The sequence below is a fragment of the Pectinophora gossypiella genome, chromosome 21 (genome assembly GCF_024362695.1).
Source record: "Pectinophora gossypiella chromosome 21, ilPecGoss1.1, whole genome shotgun sequence".
NCBI classification, from domain to species: domain Eukaryota; kingdom Metazoa; phylum Arthropoda; class Insecta; order Lepidoptera; family Gelechiidae; genus Pectinophora; species Pectinophora gossypiella.
In genome coordinates this window covers 2,016,485-2,039,018 of record NC_065424.1, presented here as the reverse complement: position 1 = coordinate 2,039,018, position 22,534 = coordinate 2,016,485, and the positions used below count along the sequence as shown (strand labels likewise).

The window sequence follows — 22,534 nt, the reverse complement described above, 5'->3', positions numbered from 1 at the left end:
TGTTTTGTGAATCAAAATACCAGAATCGCTGGAATTAAAAGCATCGTGTGAAGGTACTGTAAGTAGGTAATTAACCATAGGAAATGAGCGAATTGGCTTACTTATACTATCGTAATTGATATCTGTAACGAGTGGTATTCACTAAACCTGTAAAGATGCGAATCATCATCCACCACACTTTATCAGCATCATCACAAAACGTCACATCGATCGTTTTCATCAATCTATTTTACTTGATATTATGTTGCTTTCATAAAAACATCTCTTCTCTTTTCTTCTTCGTCAAGCCCTTTAATCTGAAGAAATTGATAGTCACCTACTTTCACCTCTTCAACCGCCCTTTATTCTTCACAACCTTTCTTTCAAAGGTAAAGAAGAAGCCAAATTACCCGACCACATTGGTAAAGCAATCTTCATTCTGCGCGCAACTGAAGTACCAGGCGAGCATGAACAAAGGGACGGACTGTGTCGCATTAGCGCGGCGGCACCTACATAATTTAGTTATAATGACGGTGCGCTCGTTACCTCGACGCGTGTGGAAGTCGTATACTTTCTATACATATATTGCCTAGTATCCTTATATGTTCAGATTGCTGGCGAGTAGTGATGGACGTACCTGGTACAGTTTAAAAGCTACCTTGACCTAAGATTTACTTCACAACACGGTATCGAAACCCAAGCGGCTAGTGTAGAGGTACAAATAACACTATAATAAATATTGAGTTCATTAACGCCCTAGAGAATATCTGTATTCAAGATCTCTTGAAGCGCTCTACTATCCTGGTACTTATTGTATAAAATAGTTCGACTAAAAATGTGTTAGGTGCAGACTTACCAACTAACTTGTTACTGGCATAAAATCGGAACCAGAGTGGCGTTTGTCAGAGGGGAGTCAAAGCAAAAATCCGGCGTACATATCTGTAATATCCGGAATTTGGAGATGCCGAGCGTAATCAACACAGTTCCCGTCCGGGATTGCGGATCTGGGAAAAATAGTGGGGCCCGGAATCAAGGAACAAAAACAATATGTAAGAACCGACAAATTGAAAATATAAACGATAAATAAAAATATATTAGGGTTTGTTTATACCGCCTACTAATAAATAATGATACCTATCTGACACCAAAGTTGAGGTTGACTAATAACAGCAGATAGATTAACCCATTGTTGTCCATTGATATATCCATTATGTTACTATTAGATTAGTCGGTAAGTGATTCTGATGATGAGTAATTCACACGTATAAATTCCCGACTAAAAATGTGTTATGTGAACATTTTTACAGGCAACACGGCGCTCAATAATGTGATATAACGGTGATTTTTATTTTGACTAGCCAGTTAGGCAAGTTAGGCGAACAATTAGGCATTTTTCGAGGACATCGATTCCGCTACGCGCCTAGATTCAGTCTAATGCGCAAGCCGACTGCAACTAGTTTAATATATAGAACAACCTGTCCTGAGGGCGTATAGGTTCGCAGAGAGGAACGCCTGCGTATGTTGCTCTTTGAAATTACTAGGAAACCAAAAGCTTGACTTTGTCAATGCGACCTTATGTCATAACCAGACAGCTGGTACCAGGGCAACAGAAATTAACAGTGGTGGCACCTACGCGAGTACTCTCCGAAATATAAATCAGATCCTTTGGTTCGTGGCAGGCCTTGAGCTCTCAACTACTCTCAAGAGAGCGCCCGGGGCTACCAGGCGCTTGCCGTATAGGATAAATCCATACACGGGCTTATCGATGCCAACTATATCTACTATAGTAGTGAATATTCATCGTACAATATATTTTGTCTAAAGCTCGTGTGTTTTTTAAGCTGCTGAGCCAAGTAAGTTAATGCCGTGGCCGTCTGAGGCAAACCTGAAGAATTAGAATCATTATGACGTATGCAATAAGTCAGTAAGTACTATAAGTCACGTTAATAAAAAATGAGCAACTGAAAAAAATAAAAGAAAATGTGTAACATACTTTCTAACTTCCGATTGCAAGGTAGTATTTTTCTTTTTTACATCATTGATGATTCCTTCTTTTAGATTTTCAAACAGTCACTGTCCAATTGTTATTCTTTTTTTGACATGACTTATTATAGTTTTTCCGAATATGTATGTATGTATAACTCATGTATAACTACGGGCAAATAAAGAGAGCTGAGGGCTCTTATCCGGTACAAAATTTAAGACAACAGGCCTGAGGGTGCCCAGTCCAAGTTTATTAACTTAGTCTTTAGGTTGGTAGAGATATCCGCGCTAAATTTAACTTCGATGACAATAAATCCTACTATACTATATTTATAACCTTTTATTATAAACAATTCTGACTAATAATAAAAAACTCAAATATACCAGGGGCACAGAAATGCAAAACACTCTAACGCGGGAAGTTGCGAAAAGTTGTAGCGTTAAGTGGTTCGCTGAGCCATGGATGCCTCGCATTCTCTGCGATAAGGTCAGCGCAGACCAAGAGCAACGGCGAGAATTTTCGAAAACACTGAAAAATTCGATTTAAGAATTATATTTCAAAAAATATTGTTCAAACGCCAACAAAGACGTTCCGTTCAGTCGTGAGTTACGGCTCGAACAGTCAAGTCAACGAACATTAGCGAGCATGCACTTTTCCACCTCATCTGGCCTGATCCATAAGTCTTGGTTAGAGAACTTTACCTTAACTCATAGTCTTACTGGGCATTACCTAGTCTTTTTGCTACACGTTTTAAGCACCTACTATAAGATAGAACAACTAGCTCAGTACAATAAGTGGTTTATACTTTATATTTCACTATAGATAACATTTTACAATAACCTCTAGATGGAAAAGAGTGACTCTTGATTCTAATCTAATCTAGCCTACAAGATCCAACTGCTGGGTAAAGGCCTCCCCTTCCTCTTTCCAATTTTCGCGGTCCCATGCATACTCCGGTCAGTCCCTCCGGCAAGGGTCCAAGTCGTCACGCCATCTCTTTCGAGGTCTACCACGACGTCAGGTACCCGAAAAGCGTGAAGCAGGACTCTTGATTAATCTTGACAAAATCTAAAGTAAAAACGCTTTAAAGACAGCTAGAACTGACACAAGAAGCCCCGATAAAGGAACAAAGTACCTACCTACTAGCAAAAACATTTAATATCAGATAATTGAAAGCCAGTAGTCATTGAGTTTCATTCATTTATGGATTATGAGCCGTATGCATAAATCATTGCGATCGATGTTCATTACCACCAAATCTAGTATGTATTTACGAGCGGCGCATCCGACTATACAGCTATCCGATGTACCAAGCACACATAGCATGTGGGTGTGCAAATATTGAGCGGTGAAATGGCAGGAATGTCGTGTCATGTGATCCTAGTAGCATGGCAACCGCAACTGTACTTGGTGTTGTAAATAACATCCTTTGTCCTAATTATGTAAGCTATGAGTCGATTGGTTGTTGGGTTTTTCATGGCATGTCTAAAAAACTTAAGGCTCCTATCGGGGTCACTTCTGGGTTACTATTGAGCCGCCAGACACCCCTAACATGGTACATAAAACGACCACGTACTTTGTAAGTAAAACCGGCGACCAAGGAATTAACGTTCCTTTCGAAGCACGGAATCATCTTATTTTTCAAACAATGAGGCGATTTTAGCCTGCAATGTCCTGACCAAACCAGGGATAGTCTCTTAAAGTGTTTTTTTAAACATGTTCCCACCGAGAGTCGAACCGGATAGTGAACCCAACGGTCAACTGGACCACGGAGGCCGGTACACGTTATAATTAAGAGGAAACGAAATCAAAACGACACTTACAGATAAATATGATAATTTTTGATAATTCAAAATTATATATCTCCATAGAACTTGGAGTTTTCAATAGATTTCCCTGATAAGCAATAACCATAATGAAATACTTTAAGATCTACTCTCAGAAGTCCCACTCATCTCAGATGAAACACCACATGAACCGTCACGTCTATACTATGTTAAAATATTTATAGTCTGTGGTGGCGGCGGGATACGGGCCGCTTTATCGCGCGCGGGCGTCACCTTGTCACCGACCCGGTTTAATGGCAGCCGCGCGCCCCACACGACTTGATGCTTTGATTTATACGACCCTGGTACTCGTAGTCGTTTTACGATCGTGTTCAAGAATGTTTATGCACGAGATGTGCGCAGTAGACGTTTATTTTGACTATACAAGCGTAGCTAGTAAAACTATCTTACTTACTATTTTAAAACTTTATTTCCTGTTTTAACTTTAAGTAATGAACATTTTCCCTCTCGCTCTACTTTACTGGTCATAACTGAGTCGTGTGAATCCTGCTATTTTCGCCGTTCCCAGAGGTAAGTGGCGTGCTTATAATAATGCGGTTCGGTCAGGGTACGGGCTGTTATCGCGCGCGGGCGTCACCTTGTCACCGACCCGGTTTATGGCCGCCGCGCGCCCCACACGATTTATGTGCCCCTGGTTATTTGAAGGGATGTCGACTGTTGGTCGGTTGTATTGTTTGCCTCAATTTTGATAAAAGTCGGGAATTGTCCACACAAACAAAGACTCTGGTTAGATTAGTCTGCTATAGTGGCGTGACCTAAGCTAATAACATACGTTAGAAATCTACACGGACAGAATCTGTGGTTTAGCCGGGCATTTGAATAAAACAAATGCAAACTCTGCAATAATCTAGATAGCAAACCGCAACGTTATGCAAAATGATTACTAAAGGTTAGTTACTATTCGTATTTGGTAGCGGACAGTTGCTGACGGTGACGGACGGTGGCAGGGGAGCGACGGACTGTAGTGGCGGTCGACGGGGAACGGCGGCCGACGGCGGATGGCGCGTCACAAAACAAAGAGCGTCCCGCGCGACACGGGTCGAAGGCGCGCGACCCGACCCGCGCGCGTGTAACCCACACGACGACGCCGTGCGCCAACAATGGCTCTATTACACTACACGATTTCAAGAGACGATTTTTAGGGCCCTAGTTAGTGCAGCGCTATTTTAGTATGGCGAAATCGACACCTTCTTCTCTCCTATGTGTTGTAACTTGTGAGATCGATAACCGACCTCATAAACCCTGGTCATGGCTACTACTGAGCCGCCAAAGGCCTCTGACACGGCTCATGTAACGACTACATACTTCCATAAGTAAACAGTGGCCGGGACCAACGGCGTGCTCTCCGAAGCACGGATCATCTTACTTTCGGACAATCTCGTAATCAGCCTGTAATTTGTGAGTACTTTTGTGGACTCGAACCTGGGACCTCCGGATCGTGAGCCCACCCTCAACCACTGGACCACGGAGGCCGTAGGAATAAGGCCGTTAAAAAGTGTAAAAACAGATAAAATCATCGGCACTCACTTATTGTAAACTACCTTTCCTTATTTTATTTTTAGAATCGCGATATAATCTGACTTCCACGACTTATGACAGTCGTGCACGTTTAAAAAGCGTCAGTGTGTGAAAGGCCTAATAATTCACATAGCTACGTATCATAATATATGTACGTATACGATTGTGTCTACAGCTGTCTACACTATAGCCGCCCCGTATGTCAGAACTCAGACCCCGTTCATTTGTAATTTACTAGAGTTTAGTACTTTGTACCTACGGAGAAATGTCTGATTTAAATTCTTACGATAAAAAGATTTTGTTGGTATTTTCCATTGCGATAAATATGTACCGACAATGGTTCGTGTATCGTTTTTGATTAAAAATTGCGTGTACCTAGGACATAATATATCATCATTACAAATTTAAGAGCCACGCGCTCGTCGGCGCAGCATTCTCCATGCTATTTTATTTTTTAGGGAAAAAATCCCTTTTTTCAGTGGTTTCCCTCTTGCCTTCCGCCCCGCGATATATTACTGCGACATGTCAAGTTATAATTTATCAATGATTAGATGAGTTAGTGGTCCTTAGCTAGCTCTGACTCATAACGCCTTTTCCCAAAAGAGTTGGAGGTCATCTCTTGTAGCGACTTACTCCAGAAGATATTAAGGTTGCCTGGAAGAGATTGCTACTTAGCAATAAGGCCGCCTATTGTACTAATTCTATTTCTCTTTTGTTTTGTATTTTGTTTTTTCCTGTTTGTGCAATAGAGTATTTGTTATGTTATGTTATGTTATATTACGAGTGATAATGATAAATGATCGAAATTGCGCTTTACCTAAGCAGGGATTGCTGCTGCGATGTATAATTTAAGTTTTTTTATTGTAGATAAAAATAAAGACATCATTATAAACCTAATGACCAAAGACTTTATGTCAGCGACGGCAAAGGTTTAATACTTATTTTGCTTTTATGACTGGCAGTTACCGCATCCACGGCGGGTGTCAGATGATCTTTGTTTTTTTTTTTTTTCATTTTGGTTAGTCAGTGTTCCTTGTCCGCTGTCGGTTGGTATTGTAAAACATAATATTTAATTCTAATAAACTCGTGATTCCATCATCCTAGTCCACACCTCTCCCTTGCTAATATGTTTACTATACTAGGACAGACGCTATCTTACTAGGATACCATGGTGTCAACCATAAGAAAACAAGGTATGCTCAAAAACTGACAGCTAGCATTTCAAGGTTAGCGCAGCTGACGTCATCCCACCCTATATAGCCATTTCGTAAAAAATAAATTACCAACGTTCAATGTTTTTAATTTCCTGTGCAAGGAAATTTTGTACTTTGAGTAAAAACTTACGTACAGTTTCAAAGATTTTTATATATGTGACAAATAATAGTATTATAATAGTCAGTAATTCAATTAATTTTCAATAATGAAATTTACGTCCTTGGAATGTTGGAGATACCAATTTAATGGTAACACTTACGTCATTAAAGGGTTAGCAATGGCGGCTTGTCATAGGATTGAGTATACCTGGGGGGTTAAAATGGCCATATCGAAGCAATTCATTTAAGAAAGCAATATTGCTATTTGACATTTGTTTGCATTGCGCACTTACTTTTATATGCGCAAATTGCAGTTGACCTCATCTGGTAGCGCAACCAAATTGTTGCCGGCAAACGAATTCCAAATAATTTCTGGGGCAAGTGTCCTAACGAGATATATAAATGAATGCAGAACAAAGAATAAAGATGATTAAATATTTAATAAATAAAAATATTTGGGCAAAGATCGGCCTGCTAACGAAATGGCGCATATTGACTGAGTATCATGCTTTCTGCGCTATAATCTTTTTGTTCCTTTAGCCTTAGTTCTTTTGGCAACAAAATCAGGCCAGGCGTAGCATGCCAGACACGGAAAGCTATATATTATAGAATTTTAGACGTACAAATCGGAAGGAAAATCAATACGTTCTAACCACTTAGCTTTTATAAAATCATGAAATATCTGTCTGGATCGTCAAATTACAAGGACGTTAGTCAGAAGTAATTATAAAATATAGTATTCTTCATCTACCATACAATATTCCACAAGCTATGAGGCATATTATATCTCGCTGCTTTATGCAAACATGTTGTAAATCTACTTACTTCATCATTAGTAATTTCATGGTATAAGAAGACCAGATATGCCCAAAAGTAACAGCTAACATTTCAAGGTTAGCCCAGCTGACGCCATCCCACCCTGCGTTGCCATTTCGTAAAAAATAAATTACCGTCGACCAATGTTTTTATATTTTAATTTTTTTGTAAAAGATTTATTTACAGTTCTAAAGATTTTTATATATGTGACAACTCTAAAACAATTAAGCATAGCTGAACGCTCTAAGGATAGAGTGAACAGACGTTTTCTGGGTAAGCGTGTCGTGCCTTAGGTACCATAGACATTGTGGTCACACGAGAAGCTATAACTCACATCATATATTGCATAGCATAGTATTAGCTCATCCAACGCATTGTACCTACATTGTTATTACAAGGACATCATAAACAAGTCAGTATTTCGTATTAATGAGTTCCAACATTAGGAGCCAGTGACACTGCTTTTATTAACGATCTTTTTTACACGCGTGCGGTTTGTTCTCAGTAATTATTTTAAGTGGGCAACATAATTATCATTATGGGCATATGGAGCTGGGTGTCATTAGGAAGTATGCTAAGCCAAGGACCTATGGGTTTCTTGGTGTGGGGAAAAAGAGGAGGAGGAACATGACATAAGCTCACCGATTGGGGTAGTCTAGAGGTACATCCATCGTAAGATGAACTAGGTTAGACCAACGTGATAAGCGGTGAGCCGTATCGCCGGTCAAGCCAACTGTGTTAGTTCTTCTTCTTCTTCTCTCCTGGTGTCAGGGTTACTATTGAGCCGCCAAAGGCCCCTGACACAGCTCATGTAACAACTACTTACTTACATTAGTAAGTAGTAACCGGGACCAACGGCTTAACATGCCTTCCGAAGCATGGCTCATCTTACTTTCGGATAATCAGTTGATCAGTTTGTAATGTCCTGACCAAACTAGGGATCACAAAGTAGTTTTTGTGATATGTCCTCACCGGGATTCGAACCCGGGACCTCCGGATCATGAGCTCCACGCTCAGCCACTGCAACATGGAGGCCGTTAAGTTAGGGAAGTTAGTATAGTAAATAGTGAATAGTAGTAGACACCTAGGACACTTCAGACAAAACACCTCGGTTTCCCGGTAATAACCCTGACACCAGGGTTGATGAGGTTGGTATTCCACCTCAAAACTCACACGATAAGAAGACTAACTTACCAAGCCCCCGATAAAGGCGCGCTCGTCCGCAGCTAGACTGTACTGCCTACACCTGCATAACAAATGCTTCATCAGGACATAGAGGCAATGCCTACGAGCATTCATTTATTAGTAGTGTCGGCAACATAGCGTTGAAAAAGCCCGGGCCGCGGGTTGCATAAAAAATGTCTAGTGGCGCGAGTGGCGCGACTGACGCGGCGCGCGGGTCGCTAACGCCCGGTCCTAATGACGGCGTGGCGCGCCCGCTTGCGAGCAGGGCTGCACATGAATTACTTTTATGCTAATTTATTTTTAATAGTTTTTTTTTTTGTTTGAGAAATTCCATGGTCTCTGCCCACCCCAACAGGATATAAGCGTGATCGTATGTATGTAGGCATGCTAGTTTTGTTGTTGTAGAGAATTGTTTTTAAGTGGAGTAAAAGGGATAGCGGGAAGTAAGTGATTAAATTCGAAATTTCACGAATATATCGTAAATGAACAAGCACCATTAGGTGCTAATTCTGGTAGACACAAAATTAACCTAATTTAAATGTGACAGCTCTTAAACTTGTTACTACATTAATTTAGAATAAATGCAAGAAAGAGAGGGAGCTGGTTTTAATTCTGTCAAAGTAAACTTAAGTTGTTGTAGAGTTGAGTAGTTGCCCGAATCGGCGCTATTGTTATTCTAAATTGAAGACAAAAATAAATATCTGGCATTTCATATGTTCTAGATGCGTAAACAACAAGGCAATATACTGCCAAAATATTCCTTTTAAACTAAGTACTCGATAAAAATCTCTCTCTCTCTCTATTTAAAAGCTGCGCTCTTGTCTTGTCTTTGTTGTTGTGTTGTTTTGTACTCGATAAAAATATTAGACTCTAATTTGTAAGAAACTATACGAAGCTTTAGGCCGCTAGCGGGGCAAACTTCTCTAAAATAACATACAATAACACGTCATAATTGGTACGGAAGCAGTACATCGTATCCTAACAAGCAGAGGAGGTGTCAAAACGTCTCATTCAACGCTATGATAATGACACGCTGTCATATTTCAACGCTTTCACAAGCCGTTAACTGAAAGCTCAAACGACCCGGTGTTTTAGTCCACCTATGAATAGGGTGGCGCCTATTTAAAACTACGGAATTTGACCTATAAAAAAATCTGTGATTATTTTCGTATCGTATGATTTTTTTCTATCTTAGCTGATTAGATACTGCCTCTACACTTAGTGTTATTTCTGTTCATGTTATATTGAATCCAAAAATTTAAAATAACTTTTCTATCTCAACATTCACAGCATGACTATTCCAAAGCTACTACAAGCAAGTGGATACTTTAATTTCAATAATAGCCTCGTGACTATACTGACTTACTGAAACATTCAAATAAAAAAATTAACGATTTTGAAATTTAAATTTTTAATTGCTGATATCATGGACGAGTAGTGTCGGCAGCCCTACGGAGCGTGGGTGCGGGCGCTCGCCTCCTACATATTTAATTTGCCCGGACTGGTTTCTGTCCGGACGGCGGCGCGGCTACGCTTTGTGTTTCGTTATGGCTCTATCGGCCCCCGCCGGCTGGCTGCCGGTTGGACCTGGACTGTATTTATGCTGGTGTAGTTAGTCATTTATCACAGCGCAGCTCTTTTAGACTGGACAGGATGGCGCACCTATGTAGCACATAGTCCCATTACTATCTATACAATGATACATTTCGCTGTTTGCAGGACATCCCATTCGAACGTTACGAAGTCTCTTTTCTCTTTGGTTCAATATCTTCTTTATCATGCAGTAATCATAGAACAGTCCGGTCCACCGGAGGCCTGTGTTGCTCTATATGCAGTAAAATACAAACGGAAAAAAAATACCCGACTATTATTACTTGTCACATCATCTCTTTACGAACTCTTGTCGTCGTAATCGCTTATCATACTTCCTTGTTAAGTTTGGATACAGACAGCGCTGACCTCAACTAGCCTAACCAACAATGGGAAGTGCATCGTTTCTGTCCGGTTTAAAAAATGATAATGATATAGTACATTGACAACTCTTGGACTTAGCGCTGACTTCCGTCGTCTGTCTTATTTCCGTTTTCTGAGTTTCTTGCTCGTCTATGTCGGTTCTCTGTAATCGAAAAAGCGAGTCATAATCATTTTGATGTTCCAAACTGTATAAAATACACCTGTTGGGTATGAAAGCGATAATTTCACTTTGACTGCTGTAATCGTCTGTACTTACTAGTTAAATTAAGGGTAACTCCTTATTTTACGTCAAATCATGAGGTTATTTTACCTAATTAATGGTATTACCTCTGTCACCAAATTCAAGCCAATGAATGAATCCACATGTATGCTCGTGGTTCTTGCATATTGGAAATTGAACGTGTATTAAATGAACGTCAAACACAGTGCCGATCCCGTTGCTTTGTTAAGCGTTTGTTTATATCTCACCTAAATCGATCAGATAATAAATTAATGCATATTTTGACCGCCCAGTCCCTACCTCCATTTTGCTTGGATATTAACGGCGACACCTGCATATGATTGAAATACCACCTTTTATAATGGTATCTTATTATTACGTGGGTGTTTTAAAACCGAGTTGTTTATGTCTATGGTCTTCTTTGTTGAAATATTTTTCTTTTTTTGTGATATTTCCTTGAATAAATTATCATTAGTATCTAATATCTCAAATTAACCTTACTTAAATCTTTTTGATTTATTATAATATATGTATATCTAGGTAATACTTCATACGTCAGCAGATCCAAAGCTGCAGAAGCATATTGTTATTTGTTTGCATTGCTCACTTACTTCTATATGCGCAAATGTTAAATTGCAATATTGCTTCCTCAAATGAATTGCTTCGATGTGGCCTTTTGAACCCTCCAGGACATAAAATTAAAATATTTTAGACTATTCAAGACATTTTTGTCTTCTGGAATAAAACCATAAAATTAAAGGCAGTGAAAAAGTAAACAGTCTTGCAGTTGGATAATTTGCGGGAGCTTAGCGAGTCTATCAAAAATATCAGAAAGAAATCCGGAAAAAAGTGCCACAGGGTTTCTCCGTTGCCGTTTAAATATTCCATAAGCCTGGAAGTTTCCCTTGTTTTTGCCGAATCTGCTATTTAAGCGTCGCAAGTTCGTGGCACGGATTATATTTTTCGGCTTATACTTGACGCCGTATCTTGGTAGACCAACGGATTTTATTTTCTTTTCGTCTTTTGTTTTTCTCGCAGCCGAAATTAAGGCTAGGTTCCCAAGTTTCAACAGCACCGCAAATTGAAAATCTCGTTAGAAGTATTTGAATTTTCATTGCGGGATTTATTATCTTGACAGAAAGACTGTTTTCTTCAAGAGAAACCTTATTTTTTATTCTTTCCAGTGAGATCTTCTTCCATTGGATGGGTTTTGAGTTCAATGATCGATCTCATTAACTGAGTGTCAGGGTTACTATTGAGTCACCAAAAACCCCAGACATTGTTCACGTAATGATTAAATATTTAATTAAGTAAAAAGTACCAGGGGTCCAACACTGAGAATAGTGGTCTCCAAAGCACGGATCACTTTACTTTCGGACAATCGGGTGAAAAGCCTGCAATGTCTTAATCAAATCAGGTAACACAAAGTGATTTTTGTGATTATGTTTCTATCGTGATCGTGAGCCCATCGCTCAACCCACGCCAGTCCCCCCGCTGGGTATCACTGGACCACGGAAGCCGTGAAATAATATTATATAAGCAAAGTTTAACACCCTTTATTCTCAAGATCAATAAGTCTTTTATTGTCAAAGATGATCTCAAAAAGTCTGATGTAAAGGAGTATTTGATTTTTGTTACTGTTGTCATCTGATATTGTCCATTGTAATAACCATGTCAATTCTGCAAAAGAGAAAGCCGCAGCACGAATCCGAGTGCATCCACCCAGTACATACATACATACATACATAAACTCACGCCTATTTCCCACCGGGGTAAGCAGAGACTATAGAATTCCATTTGCTTCGATCCTGACACACTTCTCTTGCTTCCTCCACATTCATCAATCGCTTCATACACGCACGCACCCAGTAACTGTACTAAATAAACGTAACACAGAAACGTATCGTACATTTAATCCCACTTCAATCCCCACGTATTGTTTTACACGATATTCTGTCGGATTCACAACACGACATGTAGTCTTGGTGTATTTTTTACGCTGCGCTGGCGTCAAATAAATGATGTTACCAATTTTGATCCTGCATCGCCAGCGGGTTTCAAAACTGTGCCCATATCGTGTCTGGAAATTCCATTTTATTGATTGAATTTGAAGTGACTGGATTTTCCTGGAATCTAGCGTTGGAAATCCTGTTTTTATTACGGGATCCACCTACCCACCCGGAAGATATTCACAGTTACCGTTTCTACCGAAACGTCTGTCACCACAGCCTTCCAACCCGAAGTTAAACTCTTTATTTATTTTTTTCAAATATGTCGTTGGCAATATCTTTCCACGACACTCCACTTTCATTTGGGAACCTATTTGATACATCGTTGCTCACACCTTCACTTCGCTAATCTGGTTACCAGTGGCAGTTTCTGTCGGGCGTGCCCCTCGCCACCACACATTATCCCGGGCTATATAAGCCATCTGCGGCACATTACACAGAAGAAAAAGATTCTGTAAATTACATGAAAAACATACCTACACGCTATCCCCGAAAGAGGTGGAGAAAGACACGAGTAATCCGAAGACTACTCACGATGACTGATAGACGATGCTGTCACTTCCTTTTTAAATATTTTAATCTCCTGGAATTTCACTATTTACTAGTTTGTTTTGAAGTGGCTTATTATTGTTGGTTTGCCCAGTTTTAGGTCAGCTTCATTAGGTAGGCCTGAGGCGTCAGTTACCGTAAGTTAAGAATATGATCAGAAGTGAACTTAATTTTGCTATAGCTATTACTAGATGGCGTTAAGTTGTTTACAGTCAACGACTTGTAAAAGTATATTCTTCCATTTTTTTTTTATATTTCTGGGTTTATAAATTCCATCTAGAGTAAAATAACACAGCGACAATTTTTTACACTCCTCTTTGATTCATAAAACAAGGAAATTCCATTCTCCGTATCTCAAAGAGCGAGAGATTACGAAGCTTCCCTGGTAAGCGGGGCTAAAAACGTAGGCGCTAGTTTACATGCTCTCTTTACAATAATTGGCGAAGCGCGGCCGGCGGCGCGGGCGGCGGCAGCGCGGCCGCGGTCGACGCGATAAGGGATTACTGCCACCCCTAGGGGGGTCGGCCACCCCGCCCGATGTCATAGGGCTGTTAGGGTGAACTTTTTTAAAGGTTCGAATATTCGACAAAGGTGACAACGTGTGACAAGAAAAGAAAATTTAGTTTCAGATTTTTTTGACAAGTATTTTTTATTAAGAATGTGTATTGCTGTGACATTGACATGACATTGTTAGAAGAGAAGACCCAATGTTTTATAAAATATGTTTAACAGTGGGTACTCTGTACCACTCTGCCAAACTGGATAAATAAAAAAAAACCATCATCACTATCACCATTATATCTTATCTTAATAAAAAAAAAATGCCTGTTTATAATAATTCTCAAGCGCGCCACCCCTAGCATCCAGTCACCGCTTGCTTGCCCCGGTAGCTTTTTTCCAGCGCGCTTGCACTTCACCGCGGCATCGCGGGAAGTGGGACGCGTATATTCAATTATGAATTAAGATATGAGTCCGCCTGGCTCCTTAGAAGACACAAAAGTTTCTGCGCGCCTGGTACCTACTGACTCGCCGCCCTTCTGTTGCGTTATTATGAATTACGGCGCTCTTCCTAAATTCAATTTGGTTTGACGGCTATACATCCCTGGTAGCTTTGTGTTAAGTACAGCTTGTTACATTGCAGACACTTTTTTTATTCACATCCTGTCTTCACACTATAGGTACGGAACAGGATAGGCAGAACATTGCTTTGGAATCGAACAAAATATATACACTCTGTCCTTAAGATTTGCAAAAGAAAAAACAATGTATTCTGGCGTACAACCAATAAACTCCATGCCCATTGTGCCTATCAGAGTGGGTAGAGCCGTGGTTTCAAACTGACTTGCAGTCAACTAAACATCTCGCCTATAGAAAAGTCCATCTCGTTAGAAGCAAGTTCGTTTGCGTCTGACTATGCGTGGAACTATCAACATTTTTATTCCTACTACTTACTACGCTACTCCCCTGCAAATTCAATGTGCTTATAATGCGCAAGTTACCCTACTCTATAAAGTTACATCAAGTGATCCAACAACCCAAGCGAGCCGCTTGTGGACGCAAATAAAATAATATATTATAGTACCTACCTACATACATACTCATAATTTAATATAACCAGAATCTAAGTAATAAAGCTCTGGGCGGTTAAAAACGCGCTCCCCATTTGTCCGGCCAAGTATTTAATGCCAACTGCGGCAAACCTAGAATAAGTCACGTCAAAAAAAAGTTAAATTAAACGCGACATTGAAGCAGAATGATCAGAAACAAAAATTAAGATTTTTAGATGAATTGCTTCAATTTGACCTTCTACTCTTCTTAAAGGCCTCCGTGGTCCAGCGGTTTGAGCGTTGGGCACGCGATCCGGAGGTCCCAGGTTTAAATCCCGATGGGAACACATCACGAAAATCACTTTGTGATCCCTAGTTTGGTTAGGACATTACAGGCTGATCACCTGATTGTCAGAAAGAAAGATGATCCGTGCTTCAGAAGGCACGTTAAGCCGTTGGTCCCGGTTACTACTTACTGATGTAAGTTAGTAGTCGTTACATGAGCCATGTCAGGGGCCTTTGGCGGCTCAATAGTAACCCTGACACCAGAGTTGGAAATCCACCTCACAACCCACACGATAGAGGAAGACCTTCTAATTATTATATTATAGTTATACCGACAACTTATAATCTCTGTAGGTATCTACAGTACAGAACATGTTATTGGAGCTCGGGACCAGATGACGACTATATTGTAGAGGTATAAAGCCTGGGTATCAGGTTACTTTTACAATCAGGTATCTATAGGAGCGTCGGGTTCTACCAGCAAACTACAGATGCACTTATCGTAAACAGTTCATTAGGTGTTCTTTCAAATGAGGGACTTTCCAGAATCCTCAAAAACAAGATGGCACTGTACATATTTTTCTTCGTGTCACCTTTATGGATAACAGACATACTTATGCATCTTTTATCTTTGATTTTGGGTATAAATGATGACCCTTTTTATTCGACCCAGGCACAATTACAATAGAAGAAATAGAGGTAGCAACATAATTCTATACCGTATCTGATCCGAATATCAAGCAACAATTATTTTTATATGTTTCTGCTATTACACTGTACCCAATAATTATATACCGGATAATGAGAAAATAGGTAATTATCACGTTAGCGCTGTACAACGCTATCCATATTGTTTTTGGCAGCCTGGAAACTCCCTCAATAAGTTAAAAGCCAAACCATGAAAAAGGCGAAACGGTAAAAAAGTAAACATTAAGGACCTGCCACATCCAAATCCACTGCTCCGCACAGGATGTCATCCTTAACCGAAAATTCTAACAAAGCATCAACGAAATCCTCAAGTATCAAATCCATTGTGGCGAGGTAAAGCTACCGATGTAAGCTACCGGCGGCGGCCGCTCGACACGGGGCACGACTGTCTCTTTCTCTCTCGTCCAGAATAACATATAACCATCCCTCTCGCACGTTCACACCCGCTTTGACACGTCCCGTACACGCCACAGGGCTTAGCTGCCTACTCGCGAATTTCATTCTCAGGGGTTGAGTGAGGGTAGGACAAAAATTTAATAAAGAATACACCACTGGCAAAGTTGTTTGTGGATAGGTGTGTCATATTATGGTAATAAATAATGCTTAGGTAGGTACAAATTCAAATTCAAAAATATCTTTATTCTGTAGGTAACATAGTTAGGTACACTTTGAATCGTCAATTTTTACATAACGAACGTCTCATCCGCCTAAAACTACTGCAGCTTCTCACAACCTGTATAGCCGGGGAAAAGGTGTTGCAAGAAAAACCTCAGCACAGGGCCCTAGACATTCTTTAAAAAAATAAACATTAAATATTTTTATACAATTGAGTAATTTAGCTGGCTAATAACAGTTCTCAGACAGTTAATCCAATGCATTCATCTTCGAAATAATCACTAATTTTATGATAACCTTTTTTGTAAAGTTTCTGTTTCTGTTTTGTCTTAAAACAGTTGAAAGGCAAATTCTGAATGTCAATGGGAATCTTATCAAAAATGAGGTATGTGACGTATCATTTGGTCACCGTCTAAAAAACCTTTTGTTGGATATGGAGCTATATTCTGTGGATGATTTTATAAAAAAATGGCATTGTATTTTATTGTAATTACTTGAATGTAATTTTATTTTAACATAATTAATTTATAATTATTATTAGCCATGACATTGTAATTGATTTATTATCTTTTGATATTTTGATTTAATTTATTATCTTCTTTGTTGACATTCTTTTATTATCATTTCCGACGATCATATTTATGTTGTTACCGTTTTATATAGTGTCTAAAATGTGTTGTATAACTAAATGTGAAATAAATGAATCTAATCTAATCTATTGTAAAAACACTCTTATCTAATTAGGCACCTACAAAAAGTGCCTACATATGAGAGTCCGAATTGCCATCCGAATCCTCTCTGATCTGAATACTTGGCTGAAAAAATCTGAATTCCATCGAAACGACAAGGAGGAGAAGAAGGATAAGAGATACCAAATAATCTCATATTGGACTCCACTCATTCATATCTTATATATCCGAATTGTGCCGTTGACAGCGACTCCTCGAACGGTGATTCCCGCTACGGCAAGTCTGTTTACGGCAAGAGGCTTGACATCTCGTCTGTCATTTGCATGTACAGTTCAAAACACAATTTTAATAACGGCTTCTGTGGTCCAGTGGTTGAGCGTTGGGCTCAAGATCCGGAGGTCCTAGTTTCGATTACCGGTGGGGACATATTATCACAAAAAATACTTTGTGGTCCCTACTTTGTTTAGGACATTACAGACCGATCACCTGATTGTCCGAAAGTAAGACGATCCGTGCTTCGGAAGGCACGTTAAGCCGTTGGTCTCGGTTACTACTTACTGATGTAAGTACGTAGTCGTTGTATGAGTCATTTCAGGGGCCTTTGGCGGCTCAATAGTAACCCTGACACCCTGACACACGATAGAAGAAGAACACAATTTTAATCACTGCTTATTACTTATACTTAACAAAAACCGCAGGGCGAATTTTGGTGCAAATTTCACCATTATGTATAGCTGGTTCTACAGGAATTTTGAGGCTTTAACCATCGGCATATTTCATTTGGAAACAACATAACATCAATCACGACTATATCCCAGATGGGGTAGGCAGACGTACATCCATCGCAAGATGAACTAAGTACCCACACCTCACCGAGCTTTCTATTAGACTAACGTGATAGGTACGTGAGCCGTATCGCCGTCTGTAATGGTCGAGCCAACTGTGTTAATGAAAACAGCACTTTAAGGTAAATCAATAATTCATTGGTGCAATCCATTGAGGAGCTCGGTGGAGCAGCGGTAAACGCGCTCGGTCTGCGATTGTTGAAGTTAAGCAACATTCGCAAAGGCCGGTCATAGGATGGGTGACCACAAAAAAAAAAGTTTTCATCTCAAGCTCCTCCGTGCTTCGGAAGGCACGTTAAGCCGTTAGTCTCGGCTGCATTAGCAGTCGTTAATAACCATCAATCCGCACTGGGCCCGCGTGATGGTTTAAGGCCCGATCTCCCTATCCATCCATAGGAAAGGCCCGTGCCCCAGCAGTGGGGACTTTAATGGGCTGATGATGATGAACTCAGCTCACTGACTTTCCGAGTTACGTTCCCCAAAAATAATATAGATGGCGCTGTCGAGATTTAAAGTGATCGGGCCTTAAAGCACCACGCGGGTCCAGTGCGGATTGGTGGTTATTAACTACTGCTAATGCAACCGGGACCAACGGCTTAACGTCCCTTCCGAAGCACGGAGGAGCTCGAGATGAAACATTTTTTTTTGTGGTCACCCATCCTATGACCGGCCTTTGCGAATGTTGCCTAACTTCAACAATCGCAGACCGAGCGCGTTTACCGCTGTGCCACCGAGCTCCTCATTGAGCTGAGTTACTGCCTTATAAACATAAGTCCTACATTGAGATTGCATTGCGAATTCTACCGCGTCTTTTGAGATCTCATTACGATGCATTCAGTGCCTGACCTTTGTAACTTCCAGTTAGGCTATCTGATGTCTCCCGACGTTGATGGAAATGTACATGGCAATCGTTTACTGCACGCAAGCCGTGTGTTCCACTGGTATTTATTTAAGTACAATCAAAGAACACACACAGCTAGGGAATGGAATCCCGACTCAAGATCGCAAATTCAAAATCGAAAATTTCGGGATCCCGCGGGATTGATTTTTCCAATACCGCGGGATCCCGAAATTTTCGTAATAAAAAAAATGGACATGTAAAAAGTCTCCACTACACATATGTGAGCCTACGATCCAGTGGGTCAGTGCAACTGTATGAAGGACGCTCTAGCCTGTACATTAAAGGTTACATTCTTTTTAGTACGCAACTCCTTTTTACGTCTTAATACTCATTTAAAATTAGTGATTCTGTCGCTTTGTCATCGCTCAGATAAAATAGATGACAAACTTTATCCACTGACGTCAATTAATAAAAAAAAAAAAATTGTTTATTTCTTTCACTAGCTTAGAACTTGAGTACAATATCCAATGAATACGGGTACAAAATTAATAAAGCAGGCGAGAGAGTACAATAAAATACAAGTGTAAATTAACAGAGATCAGTGATCGTATCAGGCCAGGATAAAACTTCTTCCCAAAACTGTCAACGATCAATCCAGGATCGCTACCAAAGTTACTAGGGGCTCCATCAACGTACGAAAGTTTCCAAGGATATTACCGCATAGTGCCTGTGCCGTCAACGCGGTACTAAGCAATCAATAACTCGTTCAGATTGGGGTCGTAAATTAAGGGAGCTCTATCGAACTCCGTACAGAAGCCATGGAGACCAAACTAGATTGTGTTCATTAAAAACATAGAGACTGTAAAATATAACGTGAAGACAAAAATAATTTCTCTTACTAATAAAATAGTCTTAAAGGGAATAACGTTTTAGAAACACCATTGGTTAGAACCGGTTTAAAACCAAATAGAACACCAGACTTTATATAATCAAAAAGCAAAAAGAGGCCGTCAAGTTAGTTAACGAGATCAAAGATCCTGAACAAATCTGTGCAAAAGTACCAGGGCGGTATAAGATGCAGGAAGCGCCGACGGCTTGAGAGGATTAATGACTAGTCGAGCCCGCTCGCTGGAGCGTAAGAAGTTTGCAACGCCACCCGCTTGAAAAGTTCCCCAGACGATATCTGGGACGGGCGGGTGGAATATTAGAGGCGAGGCAATCGAGCGCCAATGTTCCCGATCCGACAGATACGGGTATATTGCAGAAATACGTGTTGCTTCAATTTGACTTCATCATCATGCTCGACGTGAACAAATTCGAGAACATACGAACAACGTAAATGGAAGAGTTGAGGGAGATTAATGACTAGGAACGCAAAAGTTTGTTGGTGAAATCGGCACCCCATAGAGTTCGCAGCAAACCATCTGTTTCGTGTTTTAAACAACCTTATTTATTTGATTACTGTGCTGCGCCTCCGAGGTATCCAAAATTGTAATAACAAAACGAGAATGTACCACATTTATAAAATATTTATTTTCAATAAATCACATTCTGTTTTAAAATCTAGTTCTGGCACATTAATTAACAGACAAAATATACCGGACCACTCTGCCCTACCATGCCCTATATCTTGAGGTAATCATGCAATTTATCTTATTTTATAATAATCACATTTATAACACCATTTACTACAATAGAAATTCTATCACACATAAATTCGTAAGTCAAGAGATACACAATTTGAAAAGTCATCAGTCTAAACAAATGTCGAGGAATTACATTATGGACTTTTGTCTTTAAAAAAAGTTTTATAAAATAAAAAATAATCTACCACAGCCGAAAACATCGAGATCTAAAACATCAAAACATTTATCCATTTACTGACTAGTTCTCCAAAATAAGAGAGTAAATACTCTTAATACCTGAGCTCATCTTTCACTTTGTACTTTTAAAATCTGGTACTAAATCCTGCCAGGATAAAGTAGTTGCTGCAATATCTATCTAAACATCTATGACATCAAATTTTTAACATCGATGATACATTTATAAAGATTCTAAACTGCTATGAGCAAACATTAACTGCCGTCAGTCGTATGACTGCAGCAGTCAGAGGTATTTCGAGGTCATTATTATACGAGCGATACGTGTCTCTTGGTCTACCTTAGTCTTCTGCCTCGGACCCTATAGAGTAGTCTATCTTCATATCTCTGCTCATATCTTCAGGGGAATCTGTGATGCCTCGAGAAGCGTAAGAGCTTTGCGTGGCCATACTTGCCAGTATGCCATTAGACAACGCCTGGACAGACAATGCCTCTTGCGATGGCCCAGCATAACTGTACTGCTGATAGACCGCTTGGATCCTCGCTGCATTCACCAACGTCTGTATCTTCAACTGTGTATCCAAAGCCAAACTCAAAGGCAGCTTCCTAAGCTGGCTGGCAATAAGTTTCCCGAACATCTCAAACTCATTCTCATTTCCATTTTCCGAAGGGGAGTGCTGGCTCAAGTCTTGCGGCGTGTCCGAGTTATCCCCGTTTCGATCATCGTAGTCCTTTTTCTTTTGTTTTGCGGGCACCGGATAAATGGTGGCGAGCGAGGCAGTGAGCGGCGTCGCGATCCCCACGGGGGGGTTGAGAAATGGCGCGGACGTCGACGCTGGCAGGATTCCGAAAGCGCCCGACGTCTGGTTCAATCCGAACGGCGTGCTAGGGCGCGGCGACGGCGTGTTTAGCACGTAAGGCGTCGACGACCGCGTCGAACTGCGTCGTTTACGCGGACTTTTCTTCTCCGGAGACTTTCGCTCACTCAAATCCTGCACGACGTCGCTGTCGTCACTCGCCGCCGGTATCTCGAGCAAACTATTGTCCACCTACGCAAAAAAGTTCATTGTCAAGGTTAGACATTACGGCGCATGTGTAAACACACGCATTGTAAACAAATACACTTACGGAGCTCGGAGTGACGATCGCCCGCAGAAACCTGTCTGCGTGTTCGAACCACGTGACGCTCGGCCGGTACGCATGCGCGCCAGCCTTCCGCGCCGCGCGAATCTTCTTCAATTCGACGCTGTACGAGGACCGTATATTTTTTATCTTATTTTTCAATTCTTTTACTGTAACGTCGACTAGATTTAACGCATTTATAATCTCCACGTATCCTTGCTCCCTTATTTTCTTATTCTTGTAGTGTTCCGATACAGGATTCCATAGATACTCGCGTTTTTCGTATTCGATTATCATTTGTATGGTCAAGTCTTCACTCCATTTCGGGTTGGCTAGTATGGTCACCATGGTCATCTACAGCATAGCGCGTTTTTTTTATTGTTACTAATATGAATGTTCGCGTGTTTACGATTATTGTACTAGGAGCGCAGAAGGGTGCGGGCGGTTCGCACGCGCGCAGCATACTAAAAGCACGTCGATGGGCTTGGTCCGCCCCGCGCGGGGGGCAGCCTATTTCGGGAGTCGCCGGACCACGCAGCCGCGTGCTGTGAAGCGTGCTGTTTCCTCTTCGCACCGCGCGGAGGCTGGGCCGGAGTGAAACGGAAGATTTGTGGCCGCCGCCGCCGCCGGCCGGGCGGGTGAGCGTTCGCACACAGACACACGCAATT

At 40.7% G+C, this 22,534-nt stretch overlaps 2 protein-coding genes across 6 annotated transcripts in view; both read right to left on the bottom strand.

Annotated features, from left to right (window-relative positions):
* Nucleotides 1–22,534, bottom strand: part of LOC126376478 (nucleolar protein 4) — a 177,010-nt gene that overhangs the window by 121,887 nt on the left and 32,589 nt on the right. The window lies entirely within an intron of this gene.
* Nucleotides 20,484–22,484, bottom strand: LOC126376644 (uncharacterized). Its single transcript, XM_050024178.1, has 2 exons — nt 21,873–22,484; nt 20,484–21,793 (listed from the first exon to the last, which is right to left on the bottom strand). Exons 1-2 carry the CDS (start codon nt 22,218–22,220, stop codon nt 21,086–21,088), a joined length of 1,056 nt encoding a protein of 351 aa, XP_049880135.1. The 5' UTR covers nt 22,221–22,484; the 3' UTR covers nt 20,484–21,085.